General features: G+C 48.8%; 2 protein-coding genes across 2 annotated transcripts; both read left to right on the top strand.

The window, feature by feature from the left end:
- Window positions 1–11070: 11070 nt before the first annotated feature.
- On the top strand, window positions 11071–20008 carry LOC130854832 (cytochrome P450 2J5-like). Its single transcript, XM_057737698.1, has 6 exons — window positions 11071–11137; window positions 12554–12683; window positions 12769–12931; window positions 13531–13680; window positions 14396–14556; window positions 14885–20008. Exons 2-6 carry the CDS (start codon window positions 12663–12665, stop codon window positions 15575–15577), a joined length of 1188 nt encoding a protein of 395 aa, XP_057593681.1. The 5' UTR covers window positions 11071–11137; window positions 12554–12662; the 3' UTR covers window positions 15578–20008.
- Window positions 20009–20495: 487 nt separating this feature from the next.
- Window positions 20496–22952, top strand: LOC130854833 (cytochrome P450 2K6-like). The gene is made up of 2 exons (XM_057737699.1): window positions 20496–21566; window positions 21666–22952. The coding sequence occupies exons 1-2, from the start codon at window positions 21353–21355 to the stop codon at window positions 21881–21883; spliced, it is 432 nt and encodes a 143-aa protein (XP_057593682.1). The 5' UTR covers window positions 20496–21352; the 3' UTR covers window positions 21884–22952.
- Window positions 22953–23351: the final 399 nt, after the last annotated feature.

Below are 23351 nucleotides of genomic sequence, written 5' to 3'. Positions count from 1 at the left end.
TCAAATATTATGTCCTCCACAAAGCCTTTCTTTTAAAACCAAGTTCCTCTGGGTTCCTACTATACTTTGCTCACAGATCTATTTTAAGATTTCTTTCCTTTGGCTTTGCATATTATGATTATTTCCTTATATTTCAGCCCATGAGTATAAACTTGAAAGCAGTAAATTATCTTATTAAATATACCTTTAATTATAAGGTATCACACTTTGTATACCTTATAATTCCTGGCTTAAGTATTACATTCTACATATAGAAGGTGTTTAATAGGTATCACACTACTAACTGACTCTTGAATCGTGCCTTATATGTGGATGCTCCGTGAATGTTTGTTAATAGAAGTCAGTGTTGCAGACTCTTTGTGGTCATGGCAAAAAAGAATTTGATTTCCCGGGAATTCGCTGGCGCTCCAGTGGTTAGGACTGGGCACGTTCACTGCCGTGGGCCCCGCTTCAGTCCCTGGTCAGGGAACTAAGATCCCACAAGCCACAAAGCGCTGCCCACCTCCACCCCCTCGAAAAAGGAATTTGATTTCTTCAAAGACAGAAATAGTGGCAGTGAGAGAAAGAGGCCTTCATGTGGAATGACTTCGGGAAAGCCAGAAAAAAGGAATGCGCAGCACTTTAGGGGTGCCTTAGGATGTGACCGCTGCTTTCCTACTCCTTACCTAGAAACACGGCTTAGCACTGAAAGGAAAGGAGCCACGAGGGGCAGAGGGGGTTGGATGGGGCACAGAAGCCTTACCTTGCACTGTTAGTTCCCTGCATGGTCATGGCCATGTTTTCTAAATAACTATTTTTCCCTTGTTATAAAAGTAACGCGTGCTTTTTGTACAAAATTTGGAAAATGCAGATAAATGCAGTGAAGAAACCCAAAATCGCCTGAACCCTACCGTGGCAGTGTGTTTTACATCCACGGCCATAAGAGCATCTCCCATCTCACAGGCTCTCCTGCAATGTGACCTTACTACTCTCCCATCAACAGGTGGGAGTCTGTTTCTCCACCCCCTTGAATCTGGGCCCTGTGACTACCTTAACCAACAGAATATGGTGGTGCTGTGCCAGTTCTGCAGAAAGCCCTTTTGTGCCCAGCAGCTCACGCTTCCTGCCTCTTGGAAGCCAGCCACCATGTCAGCAGTGCAGCATACTATGAGATTTACAAAGCACATGGAGGGTTCCTGGAGGATGAGAGGGTGTATAGAGATAGAGTGAGATCAGGGAGTACCGAGGCATCAGATATGTGAATGAAGAAGCCATTTTGGAAGTAAAACCTCCAGCCCCAGACATCCCAGTTGATGCCACATAGATCAGACATGGACTTCCCAGCTGAGCTGTTCCCAAATAACTGAGCAAAATTAATTTTTTTAAGCCATTACATTTTGGGGTATTTTTACAACACTACCAAGGCATCCATCACCCCAAAATGGCCAATGTTACCTTGTTGTATTTTTTTTTATTTACTTATTTATTTATTGGCTGTGTTGGGTCTTTGCTGCTGCACACAGGCTTTCTCTAGTTGCAACGAGTGGGGGCTACTCTTCATTGTGGTGCGCGGGCCCCTCATTGCCGTGGCTTCTCTTGTTGCAGAGCACGGGCTCTAGGCACACAGGCTTCATTAGCTGCGGCACGCAGGCTCAATAGTTGTGGCCCACAGGCTCTAGAGCGCAGGCTCAATAGTTGTAGCACACAGGCTTAATTGCTTCGCGGCATGTGGAATCTTCCTGGAGCAGGGCTCAAACCCGGGTCCCCTGCATTGGCAGGCGGATTCTTAACCCCTGCTCCACGAAGGAAGTCCTCTTGTTGTATTCTTTATAGCTTTTAATAAACATGTATTTTTTTCTTTTTTAAAAAATTATCAAAAATACTATGCATGCATTTTTGTTAGAAGTCCAAATAGCACTTAAATATAAAAAATGTAGAGAGTGGAAATGCATCTTAAACACACCCTACAAAGAAGGCAATCGCTGTTAATAACTTGATCTATATTTTTCCAGACTTTCTTCTAAACACATAACAACATTATTCATTTAAAATATAATTCAGGGACTTCCCTGGCAGTCCTAGTGGTTAGGACTCGGCACTTTCACCGTGGTTCAATCCCTGGTCAGGGAACTAAGATCTCACAAGCCACGCAGTGCAGCCAAAATAAAATAAAATAAAATTCATTAAAAACTAAATTAGGATAATTTACATATACAATTTCAATATGTAAGTTACAATTTCAATATAATCTCAACTCTGTTATTAACATTTTCTCATGTCAAATATTCTTCAGAAACATGATTTTAATAGTTTTATAGCATTTTCTTGTAAAGATTCATTCGTTTCATTCCAAAAGTATTTACTGCGCATCTAGTAAAGGGCAGGTACTGTTCTAGGAACCCACAGTACAGTAGCAAATAAAACAGAAAACATCCTTGCCTTCATGGAGTTTACATCCCATTGGGAAGACAGGCATTCAGTAAGGTATATGAAATATTAGATAATGATAAGGACCAGGAAAATAAAAAAAAGCAGGGAAAGGCACCAGAGGGTAAAATTTTACAGAGGCTGGCCAGTCTCACTGAGAAGATAATTATTTTGATGTGCAATTTATATGAACAATCCAATTTGGATGGATATTTAGGTTGTTTCAATTTTTATTTTTCCATGTCTTTAAATTTATTTTTAAAGATGATTTCCACATCACCATTTTGTGCTCTCCCAGTTTATAATTCCAAGTCCGACTGGTTAGAGCGTGCTAACTGCTGTGACAAGCCAAGCTTTCAGCAGATTGTCGCAATGACCCGACTCCTGTTGCAGAGCACTGCTGGGAGTGGGGGAGTCATTCTGCCAACCTCTAGGCTTGAAGTCCTCAGCCAGATCCTCTGTGTAGGGCTAGTAAACCTGGGAAGGAAGAGCATAGAATGTTGAACAGGAAGTTTTTGGTGGACCAGACCTAAAGATGGTATATATTGCTTCCACTCAAATTCCGTTGGCCAGAACTCCCTTCTGTAGCTGCACCTAGCTGCAAGGGAGGCTGGGCAATGTCTAACTGTGTGCCCAAGAAGCAAAAACTGCTTTGAGGACAAAACAGCTTTGGTGAACATCTAGCCACCTCTGCTGCAGGTAATTAGTGACCTGTTGGAGCCTGTTCAGAGGTATAGAAACAAAATACTAATCTCATAAAGTCCTCATGTCTATTTCATAATATGTATTGATTTGTTGTATTTTAATTAAGGTTTTAAACATAGTGAGCTTTATAACCTATCCGTTGTCACTTTCAACAAGGAAAGAGAGTATGTATATTATCTGAGCACCTGTGTGCTAAGTGCTGTGGAGGCACCTGCAATATGACCTTATTTAATTTTCTCAGTTACTCTACTAGGTAGGTGTTATTAAACACATTTTGCTGATGAAGAAGCAGGTCCATGAAGATTACGATCTCTCAGGTCACACATCCAGTGTGTGGTAAATTACATAGAATTCAAACCCAGACAGTTTGATTCCAGACTTCCGGTGGTTCTTTCGCATCTCATGACCTCAGCCTCAGGTGCTTGAGGAGTAAATTGCATGTGCTGGACAGGTGGTCTCTAAGATTTCTTCCAGCTCCAATTCTGATGAATGTGGATCAACAAATATGTCCTGAAAAACCTGGATCCTGGTAACTTCATTTGAAGCAGAACTCCAGAATTGTGTCCATCCCTCCTAGCTCCCACAGGGGAAATGACATGTATTTGGAAGCAGCAGGTCACCTCTTTTCCCAGGATCTTCTCCCTATCCTGCTGCTGTCTCTGGCCTGGGCTTCGGCAAACTCCCACCCACCCTCTCAGGTGGACTAAGCAGAGGAAGACCAAGCCAGCTGCTGCCCAAGTGAGAACGGTCAGAGCTTGGAATTGATCTCCCACAGCCAGGGCACAGGCACCTTCCTGAAGAGGAGCCCCATCACCCGCCCTGGATCAGCCCAGTGCCAGCCAGGAAGGACTGTGGGTGTACGGTTGTTGGGGTAAAGACACTCACCTTGCCCACAACAGTTCTAGGGGCTGAGGGACATTGTCCTGACCTACCTTTTGTGTCCTTGACAAAGAATCTAGGGGGCTGTAATCCCAGTCTGACCACTGATGACAGAAAATGTGTCAGCAGGCCCAGCTGGGGTCCTCCCCTACCTCATTACTATGGGCCTGTGAGAGAGGCCTTCCCCCAGGCTCTTGAGGAATTTTAGCTCTCACTTCTCCCTGCCATGTTATTGACCCAACTCTCTCTTCCCTCCCAGCTTCCCGATACCTGGACTCTAGCTTCCTCTGGATTTTTTTCCTTTCCCCAAAAAATATTTATGGAGAACCCATTAAGAGCTGGGCACTCGGGGCTTCCTAGGTGGGGCAGTGGTTAAGAATCCGCCTGCCAATGCAGAGGACATGGGTTCGATCCCTGCTCCAGGAAGATCCCACATGCCGCGGAGCAACTAAGCCCGTGTGCCAAAAAAAAAAAAAAAAAAAACAAGAGCTGGGCACTCTGCTAGACCCTGGAGACCGAAAACAGACACATGGAGCTGACGCCTCAAAAATAAGACAGACTGAAACATGTGCTCTCTGTATCTCTCTCTTTTTCTCTCCCTCACTCCTCCTCCTCTGTGATTCTCTGCCCTTGTCCCATGCAGCCAGCACTCTGAGAGCAGCCAGGGTCTCTCATCACTGGGGAGGTGCCCGGACCAATTCTGGCCTGGGTTGTACAGACACCCTTTCCTCCTGTCAGCGGTGTTCTTTACCTTGGGGTCATGCGTTCTCACCTTGAGTGTGGAAAGATCTAAATGTCTAATTTAAGGATGTGAGCCCAACGCTGGTGCCAAAAAGGCCTCTGGGCCTTGGGCCTCCCTGAGACCAGCCACAGGAGTCCTCTGCACCAGATTGTCCAGACTAACCCACCAAGCTGCCTCACAGAGGCCAAAGCCTTGAAGCAATCAATGGAAGAGTTTTGCCTACAGCAGCCTTGGTGTATATTTCCTTTGGGAGCCCGGCAGCTGGTCAAGATTGTAGGGGCTCGGTCCTGGCCACGCACTGTGTGGTATAACCACTGACCTTCATAGTTAGATAAGCAAAACAACGTGTGACGAAGAGAAGTGGTACCACCCATTCCTGGATATGATAGGGTTCTCCCCGTAAATCAGTCACACTTGCAATTTTTTACTTACAGAGAGACAATCACTCCTCTGGTTTCAATTTTTTTGTCCTTGGTCAGTACTAGAGTCACTCTCAGAAATGGACCCACGAGGAAAGCTGTTGTTCATCTTCCAGAAAATCTCTGTTGACAACTTTGCTAGATAAACATCTACACAGTAAATCCGTTTCAGAATTAGCTATTATGAGAATTCTCTGCTTCTCAGTGGGGATTCTGGAACACATTGTGTCTCCACTCTTACTCTGGCTGACAGGAAGCTCAGGCACTGGACGTACATCTGTCTCAGTTCATTTTCAGTGTCCTCCATAAGATTTTGGATCTTTCCTTTTGACTGTTTAAAATATATTTAATATTTTTAATAAAAGCGTCCAGAAATCTTGTTTGCGTGAGAGGAATAAGCTGAGTGTAATGGAAATATCATTCTGGTCTGATGAATAATTCAACTACCCCTGGAGCTCTGTGAAGGCTGAAGGTATTGGGTGTGGGTGTGTCCATGTGCCTGTGTGTGGCGAGGGTGTTGGCTGCACTTTGCCACGCTCTTCAGACACCAAGTCTCCTCCTGGGCCCTGGGGTCCTACTCCTGGGGCACAGCAGTGGCGTGGGAGTGTCTTTTGTGGTCCCACCCCTCTTCTTCAAATTGTGGTTGAAAGAGAGCAACTCCCTGTGGGAACTGGAACACTCAGCAGAATTCTCAATGCCGAGATTTCATTACAGTGAGACATCCCGTCATCATTTTCCCACTTGCAACCTGGAGACTTTCAGAGTCAGGGGCTATAGCATGTTCACGAGGAACAGTCAAACTGGGATACATTGGAGAATGAAAGAGGCACAATTAATGTTATAATGTGCAAAGCGTGGCATGTCCTTTAGGGCCAGCCCTCGCCCTGGTTGCCTGGGTATGGTCTCTGAGTCTGACGCTCCTTCAGTTAGGGATCCGTGGGCCTCTCGACCTTTCCCAGATATAGCTCCAGGTCTTTGGGGACTTCACTTCACTGTCCAGAGGCCACCTGTATTTGTTTCCACTCAATCCCAGGAGTCACCAGGCACATTGTGAAAATTCAACCCCTCCTAAGTACAAGTCCCTCTCTTTGTTCGTGTGTACAGAGATAAGTATGGGGACCTCGCCTTCCTCACCTCTTCTTATTTCTTTTATCTCTAGGGGTCTCCATAGCTCCTTATTTCTGTCTCCTCCCTTTCAGAGTGGACAGAGAGGTGGGGGTGGGGCTACAGATAGCTCAAACCTTGCTGGAGTGGGTGTGGAGTGGAACTGAGCATGGATTAGGCCCGGGTTTGGTTAGATCTAGAGGTGGGAGGAGGCAACCTTTTATCTGACATCCATCACATTGCAGGGAGCAGTCTATTTTGGAAAATAGCTCCTCCCTGGGGCACAGGCCCCTTGGCTGATGCTGTGATATGCAGTCCTTATTCACTGTTTCTCCAAGGGCCACAGAAGGGGGTCCCTCTGGATGGGGGAGATGAGAGAAAGGAGGAGTAGAAAAGGCATCTCAGTTCCAAAGAAGGGGTTCCTGGGGGCAGCAACAGACAGGATGCAAAGGCAGACTTGGGGGCAGCCTGGGCCCTGTGAAAAAGGCCTCTACAGCTGCATCAGAACCTCTGGGAGCATGAATGACTCAGGGTTTCTCACTTTTCTTTTTCTCTTGGCCTTCAGTAAACTTGCTTTTGAGTATGTTGGCTTGTCCCAGCTGGGAGGCAGCTGTGGAAAGACAAAACTGTACTTGGAGACAGAAGACCTGGGTTAGAATTGTAGCCCTACCACATTCTTGAGCAAATCCTTGCTTTCTTCATCTATAAAGCAGGAGGGGTAATGTTACCCCAAAACTGGGTTTGCCTCTTGGTGGCTGTCAAGCCAAAAGATACAACCAAGCCAAAGAGCAGAAGGAAGGATTTATTGCTTGCAGCAAGTAGGGAGAACACCGGGATCGTTCCCAAAGCAGTGTCTCCCCAAACAGCAAAATCAGGGAAGTCTTAAGCTAAGGACACATGCATATTCATGAAGGGGCTTGGGTGGTCTACAGAGTCCAGGCTTTAGTTGATTGAAGTCATGAGGGTCAGAAAAGCTCAACATCATCACCCCTTAGGTTCCAGTTGATTTGGTGGTTGAGCCCTTCAGGTTAGTGTTTACCACTGAAACAGAACCGGGAGTCTTCACAACCAATATACTACCTTTGCTATTTTTACTTCTCTTGCCTGATAACAGTTGTTTGTTTCTGCATTCTTTTGTTCCCTGAAGATCATTAATTACTGAAACCTGTTCAAGGGTATTGTGGCCAGGCTTAGATCACAAAATGGCTTAGGCCAAAATGGCTTTTCTTATGTCAAGAAAGCCATGCTTGGTTTTCTTTCTCCAGGGACCCCCTACTTTATCTGCTTATAGTAACATCTTTCACAGTGTGGTAGAAAGAATTGGTTTAGGAATTTGATGGGCAAATACCTCACACAGGGAAGGTGCTCAGCCAAGACATGCTTAGTTGACCTGAGTTGTTCCTAGAGGAACAAGAGACAGGAGTCTTGAATGTTGTCCACCTTTGGCTTAGAATTCTAAAAAAGAAACAGGGAACCCCGTGGCCTGGGTGACAAGGGTGGCGGGAATCCTAAGGAGACCACCTATGAAGGTGCACCTTGAGGGTGGGCTACCACAGAGTCAGACTCTGCATGGGGACGTCTCTCTAAAGTGGGAACCGTGTAGCCCACCTCCACCGTCTTACTGGGGAGCCCACACCTCCCAATCCAACACTGAGGGCCTTGGCCAAGCAGTAAGGAAAGGGTTAGTGCCCTGGAATCTGATTGCAGTCTCTTCCAGGAGCCACATCCCACCTCAGGAGCCAGAGGGAGGGGAGGAAGTTTGTCAAAGTTCAGCACACTTAGGAATGTGGACCAGGCGAGCCTCCCACTACGGGAATACATTTCTATGTCTTAAAGAAAAGGCTTCAAGTGCTATGTCTGATTTTGAGGAGGCTCTGAGAAACATTCCTGGCCAAGACACTCAGAATATAGCTGGACCCGAATGGAATGTGGTCAGTGGATTACAAGATAGATGACAGACCCATCTCTCTAGCCTACCACCACCTCCAAAATCAGGTTCACTATCACAGCCACTGCCTAACTCCCTGCATCTGTGCAAAAGCCTCTACTAAAACCCTCATGACCGCCAGTACCACCTACCCCTGCCACCCCCAGAACACCAACCTCACTTGCCCAAACCACCAAAACCATCTCAATTAACTCAAAGGCGGGAACGGTGTACTAGGTTACATGTGAGATATTCTAAGGTCCCCACACTGCAGCGGGAAGAGAAGTGGGTAAAGCAGAAGCATGAACGTGTGTGGAAGGACCGCCACAGAGGAGCTCTCATGCAGGGGATGCTGGCATGCTCGTGAGCTGTGAGACTGGCCTTAGGGGCCACCAGGTCCTTCTGTTAGTGAATCCATATCACTTGATGGCAACTCAGGACTCTGGACAATTGGGTGACACTGTTGGAGAAACCCAAGGAAAGGGAGACATGGCACTTGTCCTTAAGACTTGTCATATTGTGAAAGAGATGGAGTGGACACCCAGAGCCAAGGAGTTGAGCCAGAACTAGGGAAAGACTACTGTGGGAGATGGTTAGGGTGTTTAGAGGTAGTGGATAGAGACTGGAGTTAGCAAGAGATGAATTTAGAGAAGTGTATTCTCTTAATTTGAGGAAGAAGGAACATGTGTTGGAGAAGGGAAGGCAACTTACAAAAAGCAGAAGGCAGTGGTTTTGTGGAAATTGCAGTAGTGATAACATTTGTACCAGCATGTATATTATCCAGGAGCACTTTCATCACACATTGTCTCAGCTCATCCTCCCAGCAGCCCTCTGGGGGGAGCATCCTTGTCATCACATCCAGGTGAGATAGGCCTTGAAGACAGATGGAACTTCTAGAGGGGGAGACATGGCAGAAGGACCTCTAGGCAGAGGGAACTGCATGAGCAAAGGCATAGAGATGGGGAAGCAGTGACTGTGTGGTGGGAGAGATTAGCACGGGGTTTCCACATGCAGAGTGAAGTCTGAGAACCATTCATCAACTGATGGACCTTTCATCATTTTTGGCCTTTATGAATGATGCTCCTGTGAACACGTGTGTGCATGTTTTGGTGTGAACATATGTTTTCATTTTTCTCGGGTATTTACTTAGGAGTGGGACCACTGGATCATATGGCAACTCTTTGATTAACCATTAGGGGACCTGCTAGATTGTTTCCAAAGCGGCTGCATCATTTCACATTTTCTACAGGATTCCTTGTTCTCCAACTTCTAATTGGATTTGACCAACAGGAGGCACATTACATTAAAGGCACCAGAGGGTGGAGCAGAGTGAGGGTGGAGTATTTATTTCCTGCAGGCTTGCCATAAACCAGCTGCACCCACTATTGAAGGCCAGAGCTCTTGTCAATGACCCATTAAGAGTTGCTGGTGGGTCTCCACCAAACTAGGGGCTCCAGGCTCTGCTGTCGTCTCTGTCCCTTGACATTTTAAAAAATTGTGGTAAAATATACACAATATATAAAGCTTACCATATATATATATAAAGCTTACCATTTTCTTTTCTTTTTTCTTTTCTTTTCTTTTTTCTTTTCTTTTCTTTTCTTTTTTCTTTTCTTCCCACAGTGTTGTTTGTGGGATCTTAGTTCTCCCACCAGGGATCGAAACTGGGCCCCCTGCTGTGGAAACAAGGAGTCCTAACCACCGGATGGCCAGGGAATTCCTGCATTTTAATCCTTTTTAAGTGTACAGTTCAGTGGCGTTAAGTGCAATCACATTGTTGTGCAGCCATCACCCCCATGCATCTCCAGAACTTTTGCATCTTCCTGAACTGAAACTCCGTGCCCTCACCTCTCTGAGCGTCAAGTGGGCAGGGCTCCCCCGTATGGCTGCCCTGGAGCACTGCACCGTGCCTTGTGGTTCCACTACTGCCTGCCCACACACATTTGTAAATTTCCTTATTAAACTATCCTCAATTTACTCAGCTTGAGTGTGTACCATTTGTCTCTTGCCACACCTGGTACAACAACTCTCTGAGGCAGTGCCTAAAATTATCATTTCCATTGTACACATGAGAAAACCAAGGCAAGGGGAGGCTGAATAACTTGCCCAAGGTCCTTACCTAGTAAGGGGAGAACTAGGATTTAGACTCAGCAGTCTGGCTCCAGAACAGTTGAGATAAAAGCAAAGGCTACAGAACTTGACAACTGATAAATATGGGACCGCAGGCAGGTGAAGAGTCCAAGCTGACCAGAGGCTGGAGCTGGGATGGGGGTGATTGGGAGGCTGGGGAGGCCTCCAGAGAGACTACTTAGCACCTGGGCAGAGGGGAGCAGGGAAGACGAGCCCAGTTTGCATGCTGAGCCAGAAAAGCGTATCCCGAAGGGAGACGGGGCCGCTGCCAGTGGCTGCCCCGTCCTCCCTGAGCTGACCCAGGCGGTCAGCTGAGACTCCCAGGCAGAGGCTGAGAGGACCCTGACTGGGGCTGAGCTCCATGGGCCAGAGGTGAGGCTGCTCTGGAAGTGAAGGTGTCCCAACCTGTCCCAGGCTGGAACCCTACGGTCCCGCTGAGGGCCTGGGTGTGACTAGTGTGACCAAGTGGATTTACTCCATCATGAGAAGACTCCGGGGATTGCCTCCCTCCACGCCGCTGCCTGAGAGCTCTGGCATAAAAGCAGCGGTCAGGAGGCGGGGAGAGGAGGGTGGCCAGACAGGGCTAGAGAGAAGGCTGGAATGCACGGGCAGCCCAGGGCTGGAGGCACAGGGGTGAGGGAGGCACAGGCCCAAGATGTTCTCCCTGCTCAGTGGGCTGGCTCTACTGACCATCTCCTTCCTGCTCCTGAAACTTGGCACTATCTACTGGGAAAGGAGCCACCTTCCTCCTGGTCCTTCCCCATCCCCATCCTTGGAAACCTCTGGCAACTGGGTTTTCAGCTGCACCCGGATTCACTGCTCCAGGTAGGGAATCCATCCTGAGTCGGAGGCCCTCGGGAGGGGTGGGCACACAGACCTTCCCTCTCAGCCCAGGGACACTAGAAGCAAGGAACTGGGCTCAGACACGCATGGAGGTGAATCCTGCGCCTGCCACTCACTTGCTATATGGCCTCAAGCCTCAGTTTCCTTATCTGTCAAGTGCGGGGTTGTTGGGGGACTGCAAACATTGAATGTAAAACCTTTGCACGGAGGTCACCCAAGAGGATTCTGCAGCAGGGCTCCACTGTCAGTGTAGCATGGTGGAGAAAACTATTTAACAGGACTCTGCTTCAGGAGAGCACTGCCTGTGGCAGGAAGGAATTTTCTGAAAAGCCACTTGGGATGGGAACTTGGGAGAATGGGATCCCCAAGGGCACACTCAAGTAACACTGCTGTACTGAGCCCCCTTCTAGGGTGCGTGGGTCCCACCAGTGGGAGGGCTTCTGCTGCACTGAAAGGAGTTTGAAATCCAGGCCAGAGCTGAATTATTGCTGAGAACTGGAGGGCAGGAGACAATTCCCTTCCCCATGACAATGCTCAGCTCTCATCATTGTTGACTAAGTATTTTTTAAATTCTGATCGGAGATACTAGATGACCACGATCTCCAGGTTCCTCAGGCAGTAGGAAAAGCACCGCACTGAAAGTCAGGAGACGTGGGTGTGAGGCTCTGGTCTTTTGCTTTCTTTTTTGGCCTTTTGGTCTCCATTTTCTTTCTTTTCTTTTCTTTCTTTCTTTCTTTCTTTCTTTCTTTCTTTCTTTCTTTCTTTCTTTCTTTCTTTCTTTCCTTTTTCTTTCTTTCTCTCTTTCTCCCTTTCTTTCTCCCTTTCTTTCTCTTTCCTTCCTCCTTCCTTCCTTCCTTCCTTTCTTTCTTTCTTTTTCTTTCTTTCTTTCTTTTTCTTTCTTTCTTTCTTTCTTTTTCTTTCTTTCCTGTTTCTTTCTTTCTCTCTTTCTCCCTTTCTTCCTCTTTCCTTCCTCCCTCCCTCCTTTTTCTTTCTTTCTTTCTTTTTCTTTCTCTCTCTCTTTCTCTCTTTCTTTCTTGCTCTCTTCCTTGCTCTTCCTTTCCTTTTTTTCCACACCATGCAGCTTGCAGGATCCTCGTTCCCCAGCCAGGGACTGCACCCGTGCCACTAGCAGTGAGAGTGCCAAGTCTTAACCATGGGCCCGCCAGGGAATTCCCTGGCCTCCATTTTCATAAAATAGAGATAATGATACCTATCTTGCACGCTTTTACTGAAAGTGCACTAAAGTAAAGGCCACACTGGACACTGAGCCCTGAAGAAAGTATAGTTATAATTGAATATTATCATCCATAAAATGGGTAGAACATACCCACCTGCCAGGATCCTTGGGGTCCAAACCAGACGCCCTGTGCGTAAGTACTGGGCCCTGACTATTCTAAGGGCACAGGGAGCCTGTGACGTGACACCCGCTGGGACGAATGCCGGCTGTGGGAACCCGGGGTTTGGCTTGTCGGATGAATGGCGAGTGTTCTGAAAAGGTGCACCCGAGATGAGTATTGGGTGCGAGAAGGTGAGGATTCATGCCAAGAGGGAGGTGCCAGAGAACGGGGCCAGCTGAGCTTCCTCTGCAGCCCCAGGACCCTGTCTCTCCGCAGCTGGCGCAGGCTCATGGCAACGTGTTCACCGTGTGGGTGGGCCTGACGCCCGTGGTGGTGCTGAGCGGCTGCCGGGTGCTGAAGGAAGCCCTGGTCTCCAACTGGGAGCAGTTCTCAGGCCGGCCCCTCACCCCGCTCTTCCGGGACCTGTTTGGAGAAAGAGGCAAGGCTGCCCTCCCTGCTGGGGACGGGGTCTCCTCAAACACAGCGGTGCGAGGAGGGCGGGCGACATGGGAAGGAACCAACTCTGGGGGATCAAAAGATCTGGGTCAGGTCTCAGCTCTGCCCCCTGCCAGCCTTGTGACTGGGCGAGGCAGACTCGCTCTCCGCCCCTCAGTGTGCCCATCTGTTAGATGGGAAGAGTGACTGCTCTCTCCTCCCCGGGATGTGGGGGTGATTAAGTGAGCCCCAAGAGTGCCCAGTACAGCGCCTGGCTCAGCAAATGCCATTCCCCCCACTCCTCCCCTCCAGACTCCATCCTCCCTTCCCTTCTTTAGCTCCTCCTCCATTTCTTGTGCGGACTCTTAAAGGCAGAATCCGGTTGGCAGCCCGGGAGGAGGGCAGAGCTGAGCCCACCTTGACAGCAGGAGGCTCATGGACCCCGCAACCCCCAAATGCCCCTCACTGGCCGGTCAGAGCCGCAGCCCTGAGCTGATTGGGAAAGCCACCCAGGGGTCTGTTCTCCCCGCCTGGGTGAGAGCCAGGTGGCCTGGGCCTGGGAGGCTGGGAGGGGCTGCTGACCGTCCCCCAACTTGGGCCCAGGGATCATCTGCAGCAACGGGCACGTGTGGCGGCAGCAGAGACGCTTCTGCCTGGCGACGCTTCGGGGGCTGGGCCTAGGCAAGCTGGCGCTGGAGCTGCAGCTGCGGGAAGAGGCAGCAGAGCTGGCTGGGGCCTTCCACCAGGAGCAGGGTAAGGAGGGCGCTGGGGCAGGCCCACCCTAATCCCCCCACAACACACACACACACACACACACACACTCCTGCAAGGAGGCTGAGACGTGTGTGTGTGTGTGTGTGTGTGTGTGTGTGTGTGAAGGGGTAGACCCTTTACAGGTCCAGTAGGGGATGTATGCTACATCAATGGATCAGGATTCTCTATAAGGTGGGCAGGTGAGTGGACACAGACACGGGAAGGTCCAGTTCATTGTGAAGCCCAAAGCCCTTCTCTGAAGGTGGAGAAACATCCTCCCCCAACATCTCAGGCCTTTGACACCCCTGACCCTTTGTACGTGCTGTTCCCCCTCTAGGATATGCTAATCCACACCCCTCCCTCCCTGTGAGAAAGCACCGCTCCTTTCAGACCTAGCTGACATCACCTGCCTAAGAAGCCCTCCCCTAATCCCAGGCACAGCTGGTCCCTGCATCCTTTGTTCCCAGCTGGGACATACCTGCCCCACATTCTAGTGTGTTTAAATGGTGTCTGTCTCCCACACCGCTCCTTGCGAACCCAGTGCCCATCACCAAGCCTGGCTCAGAGAAGGTGCTCAGTAAGCATTTGCTGAGTGAGTGACTGAGGACTGAGAATGAATGAATGATGCAGTGAGTGGCCGTATACAGACTAGATGAGCGCTCAGGGCAATGCTCTTTTTGCCTCCTCACCCTGAGCCCTGCCCCTCTGCTCTCAGGTAGACCCTTCGACCCCCAGGTAGCCATTGTCAGGTCCACGGCCAGAGTCATCGGGGCCCTCGTGTTCGGCTACCGCTTCCCCTTGGAGGATCCCTTCTTCCAGGAAATGATTCAAGCTATCGACTTTGGCCTGGCCTTTGTCAGCACCATTTGGCGCCGGGTAAGTTGGCCCTTGGGGAGGGAGGTGTGCGGCCCATTGGATAGCTGAGGACCCAGGGCAGGCAGGGGTCTCAGCCAGGGCATAGCAGGGAAGGTGCCGGTAGGCAGGAGGAAGACTACAGGGCCTGCTTCTGGGTTCCTCAGGCAGCCTCTGCTCAGCAAAATGACAATTCACAGCATCAAGCTTCCTTTATTGTGGTTGAACATAGAAGCGTGGGGAGGGAATAAGAGACAGGTTAAACCCCCTTAAATACAGCTATCTGGGCCTGCAACATCCTAGCTGAGCCCTGGGTTCAGTCTCTGCTACCACTGCTCTCATTACTGTCTAGATTACTGTGGGAGTGTGGCGAGTTTCCAGACGACAAGCAGTCCTGGGATGGCTGTGTCAGAGGTCCCAGACCACGTGGGCACCCCCAGCACCACGCTCAGCTGCCCTGACTCAGGGCCAGCACCTGAGCAGCCCCTGGGCGGGGCCTCTTCCCCCACAGCTGTACGACCTGTTCCCCTGGGCCTTCTGCCACCTCCCAGGCCCCCACCCGAAGACGTTTAGGTACCAGAAGGCCGTGCGGGGCTATATCTGCCAGGAGATCGGCAGACACAAACTCAGGACACCTGAGGCCCCCAGGGACTTCATCAGCTGCTGCCTGGCCCAGATCACTAAGGTGGGCCTGGAACTGCTGCAGAAGGGGGGCGGAGGGGAGGAGCAGCGGGGGCTAGCTTCCCGACCGCATGTCCTTTCAAGGCCATGGCCTCCGTCTCTCATCCTGGCCTCCGTTTTTCAGCGCACGCTGAAGCAGCAGCCATTTGGATTTTTTAACGCCCTCTCTTTTCTCAGGCCAGTGCTGGCTCCTGCAGACATGGGTAGGGTGGGAAGCAGGGGACCTGGCGGACGTCAGGGCAGTTCCTCCCTCAGCAGGCAGCACAGGTTTGGAACTCATGCCCTCCTGACTCCCGAGGAGTTCTGGTCCCACACGTCTAGGGACAGGCAAGGCAACAGCCGGGGAGACACCAAGGCTCTGTGAGAGGAGAGCTTCCGGCCCAGAGCTGCTCTCCCCAGCATCCGTCACCCGCCCACCAGGCCATGGACCACCCTGTCTCCGCATTCGGTGAAGAGAACCTGACCCAGGTCTTGCTGGACCTGCTTCTGGGAGGCGTCGACACCACAGCCACCACCCTGCGCTGGGCGCTCATCTACACGGTCCAGCACGCAGACATGCGGGGCAAGGGGGCCGTGGTTACACCCTGCTGACTGCCCGTGCCCATCACACCTGCTGTGGGCTTCTGGGCTGAAGGCACCTGTCCCCATCACTGTCTTTGGTCTGTGGCCCCTGGAGTGGGTCCTGCTACCACAACTGTGGTACAGGAAGTGTTCATGGCTTTGAATCAGATGGAGGGAGTAAGAGGGTTGGGCCTTCTATTCCCACCCTGTTACATAGTGAGCGATCCTGGGTAAGTAATTGAATCACTTAGAACCAGGGTGGAATGTGGCAACATTATTTCACTCATTCAGTAACGGTTCCGCAGCTACTAAATGCCAGGCCCTGTGTTAATGTCCGCTCAAGATCACAGAGGAAGCAAAGGTGGCTAGAGTTCTCTCAGGGACACACTGACCATGACCTAAGTTCAAATCCTGGTTCCACCAGTTTTGTGATCTTCAGCAAAGTACCTGTCCTGTTGCAGCCTCGGTGTTCCTGTCTGTAAAATGGAGACAACAGTTCCTACCCCGTAGGACTCTTTGTATATAGAACACCCGGCACATAGTGGGTATTCAAATCTGGGTCCTTCCTCTTCCCTCAAGTCTGCCCTGGAGAAGCAAATCCTGCAAAATCCTGTTCATAAGCTCTGCCTCAGAGAGGGCCTGCCACTGTGGGATGAGCGGAGGCTGCGTGGGGTGGCGCCACCTAGGGGCCATGAGCCCCCGTGGCTGCCTCTGGGTGGAGACCAGGACAGTGGCGTGTGGTGGGGAGGCTGGGCTGCAGCCTCTCCCCAGCCTCACATGGAGCCGCCCGCAGAGAGGGTGCAGCGGGAACTGGACACCGTGCTGGGTACTCCCCTGCCGTCCACTATGAGGACCGCAAGCGACTGCCCTACACTCACGCAGTCCTTCACGAGGTACAGCGCCTCTGCAGCATCGTGACCGTGGGCGCCGTGCGCCAGTGCATGACCTCCACCCGTGTGCACGGCTACTCTGTGCCCAAGGTAGGTGGCCCCAAGTGTGACCTCGTGCCTGATCCAGCGCCTGCAGAAAGCACCCTTCGCTGGGCATCCTGCCCAGCACAGCCACCTGCTTCAGCTTCTGCCTGTCTGCTAGCTCTCGGTCAATCATCCATCCATCCATCCATCCATCCATCCATCCATCCATCCATCTCCTTCTATGGCATTCTGGACAGAGGGTTATGATTGTGAAAGAATATACTCATTTAGGAATATTTTTAAATGTTCCATATTGTTCAGAAGTAACCCTTGCAGACATTTTAATGCACCTCTTTCCAATCTTTTTTGTCCACATATATTTTACACAGCTGTGATTATGCTGAACGTATAACTCTGAATCCTTCATTTCAGTTAACTTACCATTCTGATTCTTCTACATTACTGGTTCTCAAACTTCCAGTTGCATCAGAATCACCTGCAGGGCTTGCTAAAATGGACATTGGTGGGTGCCATTCCCAGAGTATTGGGGGTGAGGCCTGAGAATTTGCCTTTCTAACAGGTTCTCAAGTGGTGTTGATGCTTTGGGTTCTGGGACCACATTCTAAAAACCACTGTTCCACATCACTCTTTAAAAAAAAAAAATTATTTATTTATTTATTTGGCTGCACTGGATCTTAGTTGCAACACGCAGATCTTCATTGCCCTGTGAGGGATCTTTAGATGCGGCATTCGGGAATCTTTTAGTTGCCACATGCAGGCTCTTAGTTGTGACATGCAGGATCTAGTTCCCTGACCAGGGATCGAACCTGGGCCCCCTGTACTGGGAGCTAGGAGTCTTAACCACTGGACCACCAAGGAAGTCCCCCACATCACTCTTAATGGCTGCATAATGTTCCCCCAAGTGGATGTTTCGTAGTTCTTAACCTTATTGGTGAATATAGGCTATTTGCAATTTATGTGCCTTAGGCTTGGTCTGCATTTTGTGTTATGTCCTTAGAACCAATTTCTAGTAGAAATGCCTGTCTCGTTTCTTTCATCTTATAACTAGGTTAAGAGAACAAGTACTGACTAAAGAGAGATAGAGGAATAAATTTAAATCAAACTATTCAGGTCAAGAACAACTGTATATGTACATAAAACTCGAATCTGAGCTTCCTTGGAGTCAAGGCAAAAAAGGAAATCCCAATTAGCTATGACTCTGATTCTGTAATAAAAGGAAGCATGCCCATATCAGGAACACTTTGGCTTATCACCCTCCAAGAAATTATTGTGAAGATTATCATTGGTAATACCTTTTTGAGGGCCAGTGGACAATGTATTGGGTGGTGCCTTAAGTAGGAGTTTTAAACAATACAGAAATATTCTTCCTAATGGTAGCTTCTCATTATCTCAAACATATTTATTTATTTATTTATTGGCTGTGTTGGGTCTTCATTGCTACACAAGGGCTTTCTCTAGTTGCGGAGAGAGGTAGCTACTCTTCGTTGCAGTGCGTGGGCTTCTCACTGTGGTGGCTTCTCTTATTGTGGAGCACAGGCTTAGTTGCTCTGAGGCATGTGGGATCTTCTTGGACCAGGGATTGAACCCACGTCCCCTGCATTGGCAGGCGGATTCTTAACCACTGCGCCACCAGGGAAGTCCCCTGGAACCCCTTTTAAACAATGAAAGTTTAACGTGAACACATTTCTGCATGGAGTCAAAAAAATAGTTTGTAGCTCTCTGGTAATCCAGCTTGAGACAGGTTTCTGGGCCAGCTTCTGATACGAACTGGATGATAACATAATAATTCCTGCTCTCTGCCAACCCTTAACTGAGTGCTAAGAGCTTTGTGCCCACTACAGCATTCAGTCATCACAATGACTGACTGCCATGCAGATCCTAGACAGAAGATGTTTATTGAATTAGTTGTCTCTCTCTCGCTATGTAATAAATCACCCCAAAACTTAGGAACTTACAACAGTATTTCTGTGGGTCAGGGATCTGACTTTCTGTGCGTCAGGGATCTAGGTGCAGCTTATCTGGATACCTCTGATTCAAGGTCTCTCATGATGTTACAATGAAGCTGTTGGCTGGGGCTGCCGTCTCATCTGAAGATTCCATGGGGAGCGTCCACTGTAAATGCACTTGCAGTGCTATCTTCAGGATTCAGTTGCTCTTGGGCTGTTAGCTGGAGGCCACCCTCAGTTCCTCGACACTGGGCCTCTCCAGAGGGCAGCTGAAAATAGAGCCGCTGACCTCCATTACAGAGAGCAAGTGAGAAGACAGAAGCTATAGTCTTTCTGTAACCTAATCTCAGACGTGATATCTGATCACTTTTGCCATATTCTGTTTGCTAAAAGTGAGTCGCTAGAGCTAGCCCACCCTCAAGGGGAGAGGATTTCAGGGGGAGTGAATGCCAGGCATCAAGAATCATTTTGGGAGCAGGGTGTCATTTTAAAGGAAAGGTAGCACAGTTGTATAGGTGGCAAGGTTGCCATTTTAATGACGATGAAACAGAGTCACTCATCTTGGTGCCCTGTGCATGAACGTGATGGCCAGAACCCCAAGACTTTCCTCAGAAAGGGACTTCAGCTCAGCACTGATGCTCCAGCCTGTCCTTGGTGGAAGCCTCCGTGATACAAGGTGATACACCATGAAAACAATGGGTGAGAAGTCATGGGGGCCCAATTTTCTTCATCATGAGAATCTTTGTTCAACTCTTACAGGCCATAGTTCAGGGCAGACTTGACTGCAAGGGCCTGCCATAATGTGATTATTAAATTCTTATTAATTTCATCAGACTTGAGGTTCCTGCCTCCATGCATTTTTTTTCTTCATTAATATTCCTGCCAATTTGATTCCAGGGGTTGTGCTGTGATAAGAGCTCCAGGGAACCATTAACAGCCTGGAATCAATATCAAGCTTTTCCAACTTGGGCACGAGATGTCTTCTGAAAGCAGAACCAAAACTTGACAGTAGATCGTTAAACGTTACAGATATTCCTAAACTGTTCTTAACCATTCTATCAGTCAAATGACAGCGACAACAGCAATGGTCTCTAATACAGAGGTGGCACTTCGAGCCTGTCTCTCCTCAGACATCCTGTTTGATTATAAACTCCAAGCTGCCATTTACTGGGAAGAAGTTGGGCTAGAGTCCCCAGGAAGTACCCAGCAGGCAGATGGTTCTGTAATTTGGAGGTGAGGATGCTTGCCCTTGTTGTATACTGGATAGGCTACGGTCTGAGCCTGTCCCGCAAATTAAGATCAGTCAGTCGCTTTGCAAGGAGTCCAGAACATCACCCAGAACAGGATATAAATAATTCGGGGCAGGGCGGGGTGGGGGGGCATCTTGCCAGGAGCCTCTGCCCATGAGGGTGATTATTAAGAACTGTGGTGATGCAGAGGTTACTTCATCCCAGGTAGGGGAAATGGGGGGAAATTTCCAGGACTATAACTAGGAAACAACGAGCTCACTCAGGGAGCAGCAAGGACATGTGCTTCCCAATCCCTCTGCGTAAAGCCGTGGAGGGAAGAGGTCTGGGTGCCTCTCAGTCTGGATGGCTAGGGTCAAGCCCCTCCCTTAAGGCTTCAGTAGAGCAATGGGGAAAAGAAAAGAAAGAAAGAAAGAAAGAAAGAAAGAAAGAAAGAAAGAAAGAAAGAAAGAAAGAAAGAAAGAAAGAAAGAAAGAAAGAAAGAAAGAAAGAAAGAAGAGAGAAGAGAGAGAGAGAGAGAGAAAGAAAGAAAGAAAGAAAGAAAGAAAGAAAGAAAGAAAGAAAGAAAGAAAGAAAGAAAGAAAGAAAGACTTCTGAAAGTACTTATGTTGTCTGCACTTCTGCATTTTTTATTGGCTTCTGTTTGGTGTGCAGGCTTCAAACTGTGAGGTTTTTGTTTTTAATCTCAAGATACCTTTGTCAAAACCAAGAATTCTGTGGCCGCTTCTCTAATCCTCACTGGGGTGACCAGCTTAACTCTCTGGTGCTGGTTAAGGAGCCACAGGATCTGAGGCCTTCCTCAGAACCCCTGGAGCTGCGTGTCCCAGGTCCCGGGTCCACAGCCACCTCCATCCTGGCTCCGCGTTGGCCTTCTGGTCAGCCCAGGGCCCACGTGGCGAGGAGCAGAAGTCACCAACAGGAGCCTTTGGCTCCTTTCTGCTCCCATCTGATCAGTCTGATTCTCTTCCCAGCCATTCACTTCTTTGAGGTAGAGTGAGGGCTCGGGTTAGGGTTAGGGTTAGGGTTAGGGTTAGGGTTAGAGGTTACGCTCTCCTCTCCCTAATCCTAAGGAATGAAGCTTTCTGTCTCTTCTCCTTTTCTCTGCCTTGTTATTCAGTCTTTCTTCCTCTTTGTTTGCCCTTCCATTCATCCCCTCTCTCTCTCTCTCTCTCTCACACACACACACTTACACACACCACCAGCGTTTGTTGCCCTCTACAGAACTTGGTCCCCTCCAGTCATGCCCAATAGCCACTGGCCCTTGTCCTGGGAGGCAGCAGCTGTGTCTCTCGCCCGGGCTGGGAGTCTTTAGGATGGAGGTGAGTGCCCCTTAGCCAGGAGAGCATAATGCCCAGCAGCTGCACTGAGGTGAGGGTCTGTCTGCTGATGCCCTTTGAGGCCCCCTGTCCCCAGGTGACTCTCCCCTTCACATCGAGTCGTCTCTGAACCCATGTCAGCCTGGCATCAGGGCCAGGTGCTGGGTCGGCTGAGCTCTCTGAGCCACACAAGCTCCTCTCTGCAGGGCACCGCCATCTTGCCCAACCTGGCCTCTGTGCTCTATGACCCTGAGTACTGGGAGACCCCCGAACCGTTCAACCCTGGCCACATCCTGGACAAGGATGGAAATTTCCTGGCCAAAGAGGCCTTCCTGCCATTCTCTGCAGGTACTGGGCACAGCACTGGGTCATGAGTGGTGGGTGGCGGGTGCGATGGGAGAGGCACAGGGACAGCTGCCACCTTCTGACCTTTCCTTCTGCTTCCAGGGCAGCGGGTGTGCCTAGGGGACCAGTTGGCTCGGATGGAGCTCTTCTTGATGTTCACTACCCTCCTCAGGACCTTTTGGTTCCAACTACCAGAGGGGAGCCCAGGGCTCAGGCTGGAGTACATCTCTGGGGGCACTCGGCAGCCCCAGCCCCAGAAAATCTGTGCTGTGCCCCGTCTGAACTGCCGCAACCCAGGTGCTAGAGAGGAGGATCTGTAGCCAATGGTGGGGTCTGGAGACTTGCCCCCACAGAGACTTTCCTTAGTCTCTCTCAGCTCCTGAAAAGTTGGAGAATAACGGGTTCACCAGCTCAGCAGCCTGTGGTTCCCCGTAACACCAGCTGTGATGAGTGACATTGGAAAGTGAACTTATTAAAGGCTCTACAAAGGTGGCTCAGTTTTGGTAGCTCGGTTCTTAGGATTTTACAAGGTTAGTTAAGAGGTTTGACCTTGAATCACTTCACAAGATTAATTTGGGGAGTCAAGCTTAACAGCCTAGCAGCTAAGAATATTCAGAGGGAGAGGGATTTGAGAAGAACTATAAATAGAGTACTGCATCCAAATACTATAGATGCCGGCCCCGGATAGTCCAAAAACTGGGAAGCTTATTTTCTGTCCTCTCCTGCCCTCTACTGACTGGATGCAAGAAGTGCAAATCCCTGCTGACACAGGACTGGGAAAGATGTCCCCTAGTCTCTGTATCAGGCAAAGGCAGCAACCTAGAATGCCCCAAGGTTTAAAATACTGTGTCTCTAGACAAGTCTTGCTTATTAAAAAAGAATAACTTGTATTAAGGAAATTAAAATTAAAATCAAAACGAGATACCACTACACACCTATTAGAATTGCTAAGAACAAAGACCTGAGCCCAAGTACTGGAATTCTCACACACTGCTAATGGGAATGTAAAATGGTGCAACCACATTGGAAAACAGTTTGGCAATTCCTGGCACAATTAAACATTATACCATACAACCCAGCTGTCTCACTCCTAGGTATTTAACCAAAAGAAATGAAAATATATGTTCATAACAAAACCTACTGTATGATGCCATTTCTATGATACTCTTGAAAAGGCAAAACTATAGGACATAAAATGTAAATGGTTGGCAAGGTCTGGGAGTAGGGTGATGGGTTGAATATAAAAGGACACAAGGGAACTTTCTGGGGTGATGGTAATGTTCTGTATCTTGATTGTGGTGATGGTTACACAACTGTATGTGTTTGTCAAAAATCATTGAATTTTATACTTAAAAGGGCGAATATTATTGTGCACAAATCCTATCTTAATAAATCTGACGTCTAAGAAAGAAATGCCTTACCTTTCTCCTTTGAATTATTTAAAAGATGTACCTATGAACTGTAAACAAAAAGAACAAAGCACAGATGTAGAAAATAAACTTATGGTTGCTTAGGGGATAAGGGTGGGAAAGGGATAAATTGGGAGATTGGGATTGACATATACACACTATTACATATAAAACAGATAACTAAGAAGAACCTGCTGTACAGCACAGGGAACTCTATTCAGTACTCTGTAATGGCCTATACGGGAAAAGAATATAAAGAAGGAAAAAAAAAGTGGATATATGTATGTGTATAACTGATTCACTTTGTTGTACACCTGAAACTAACATAACATTGTAAGTCAACTATATGCCAATAAAAATAAAAAATAAAATAAAATTT

This window comes from Hippopotamus amphibius, chromosome 6 (genome assembly GCF_030028045.1).
Source record: "Hippopotamus amphibius kiboko isolate mHipAmp2 chromosome 6, mHipAmp2.hap2, whole genome shotgun sequence".
Taxonomy (NCBI): Eukaryota; Metazoa; Chordata; class Mammalia; order Artiodactyla; family Hippopotamidae; genus Hippopotamus; species Hippopotamus amphibius.
Note: the sequence above shows the minus strand (reverse complement) of the source record. Positions and strands in the feature narration are given on the sequence as shown.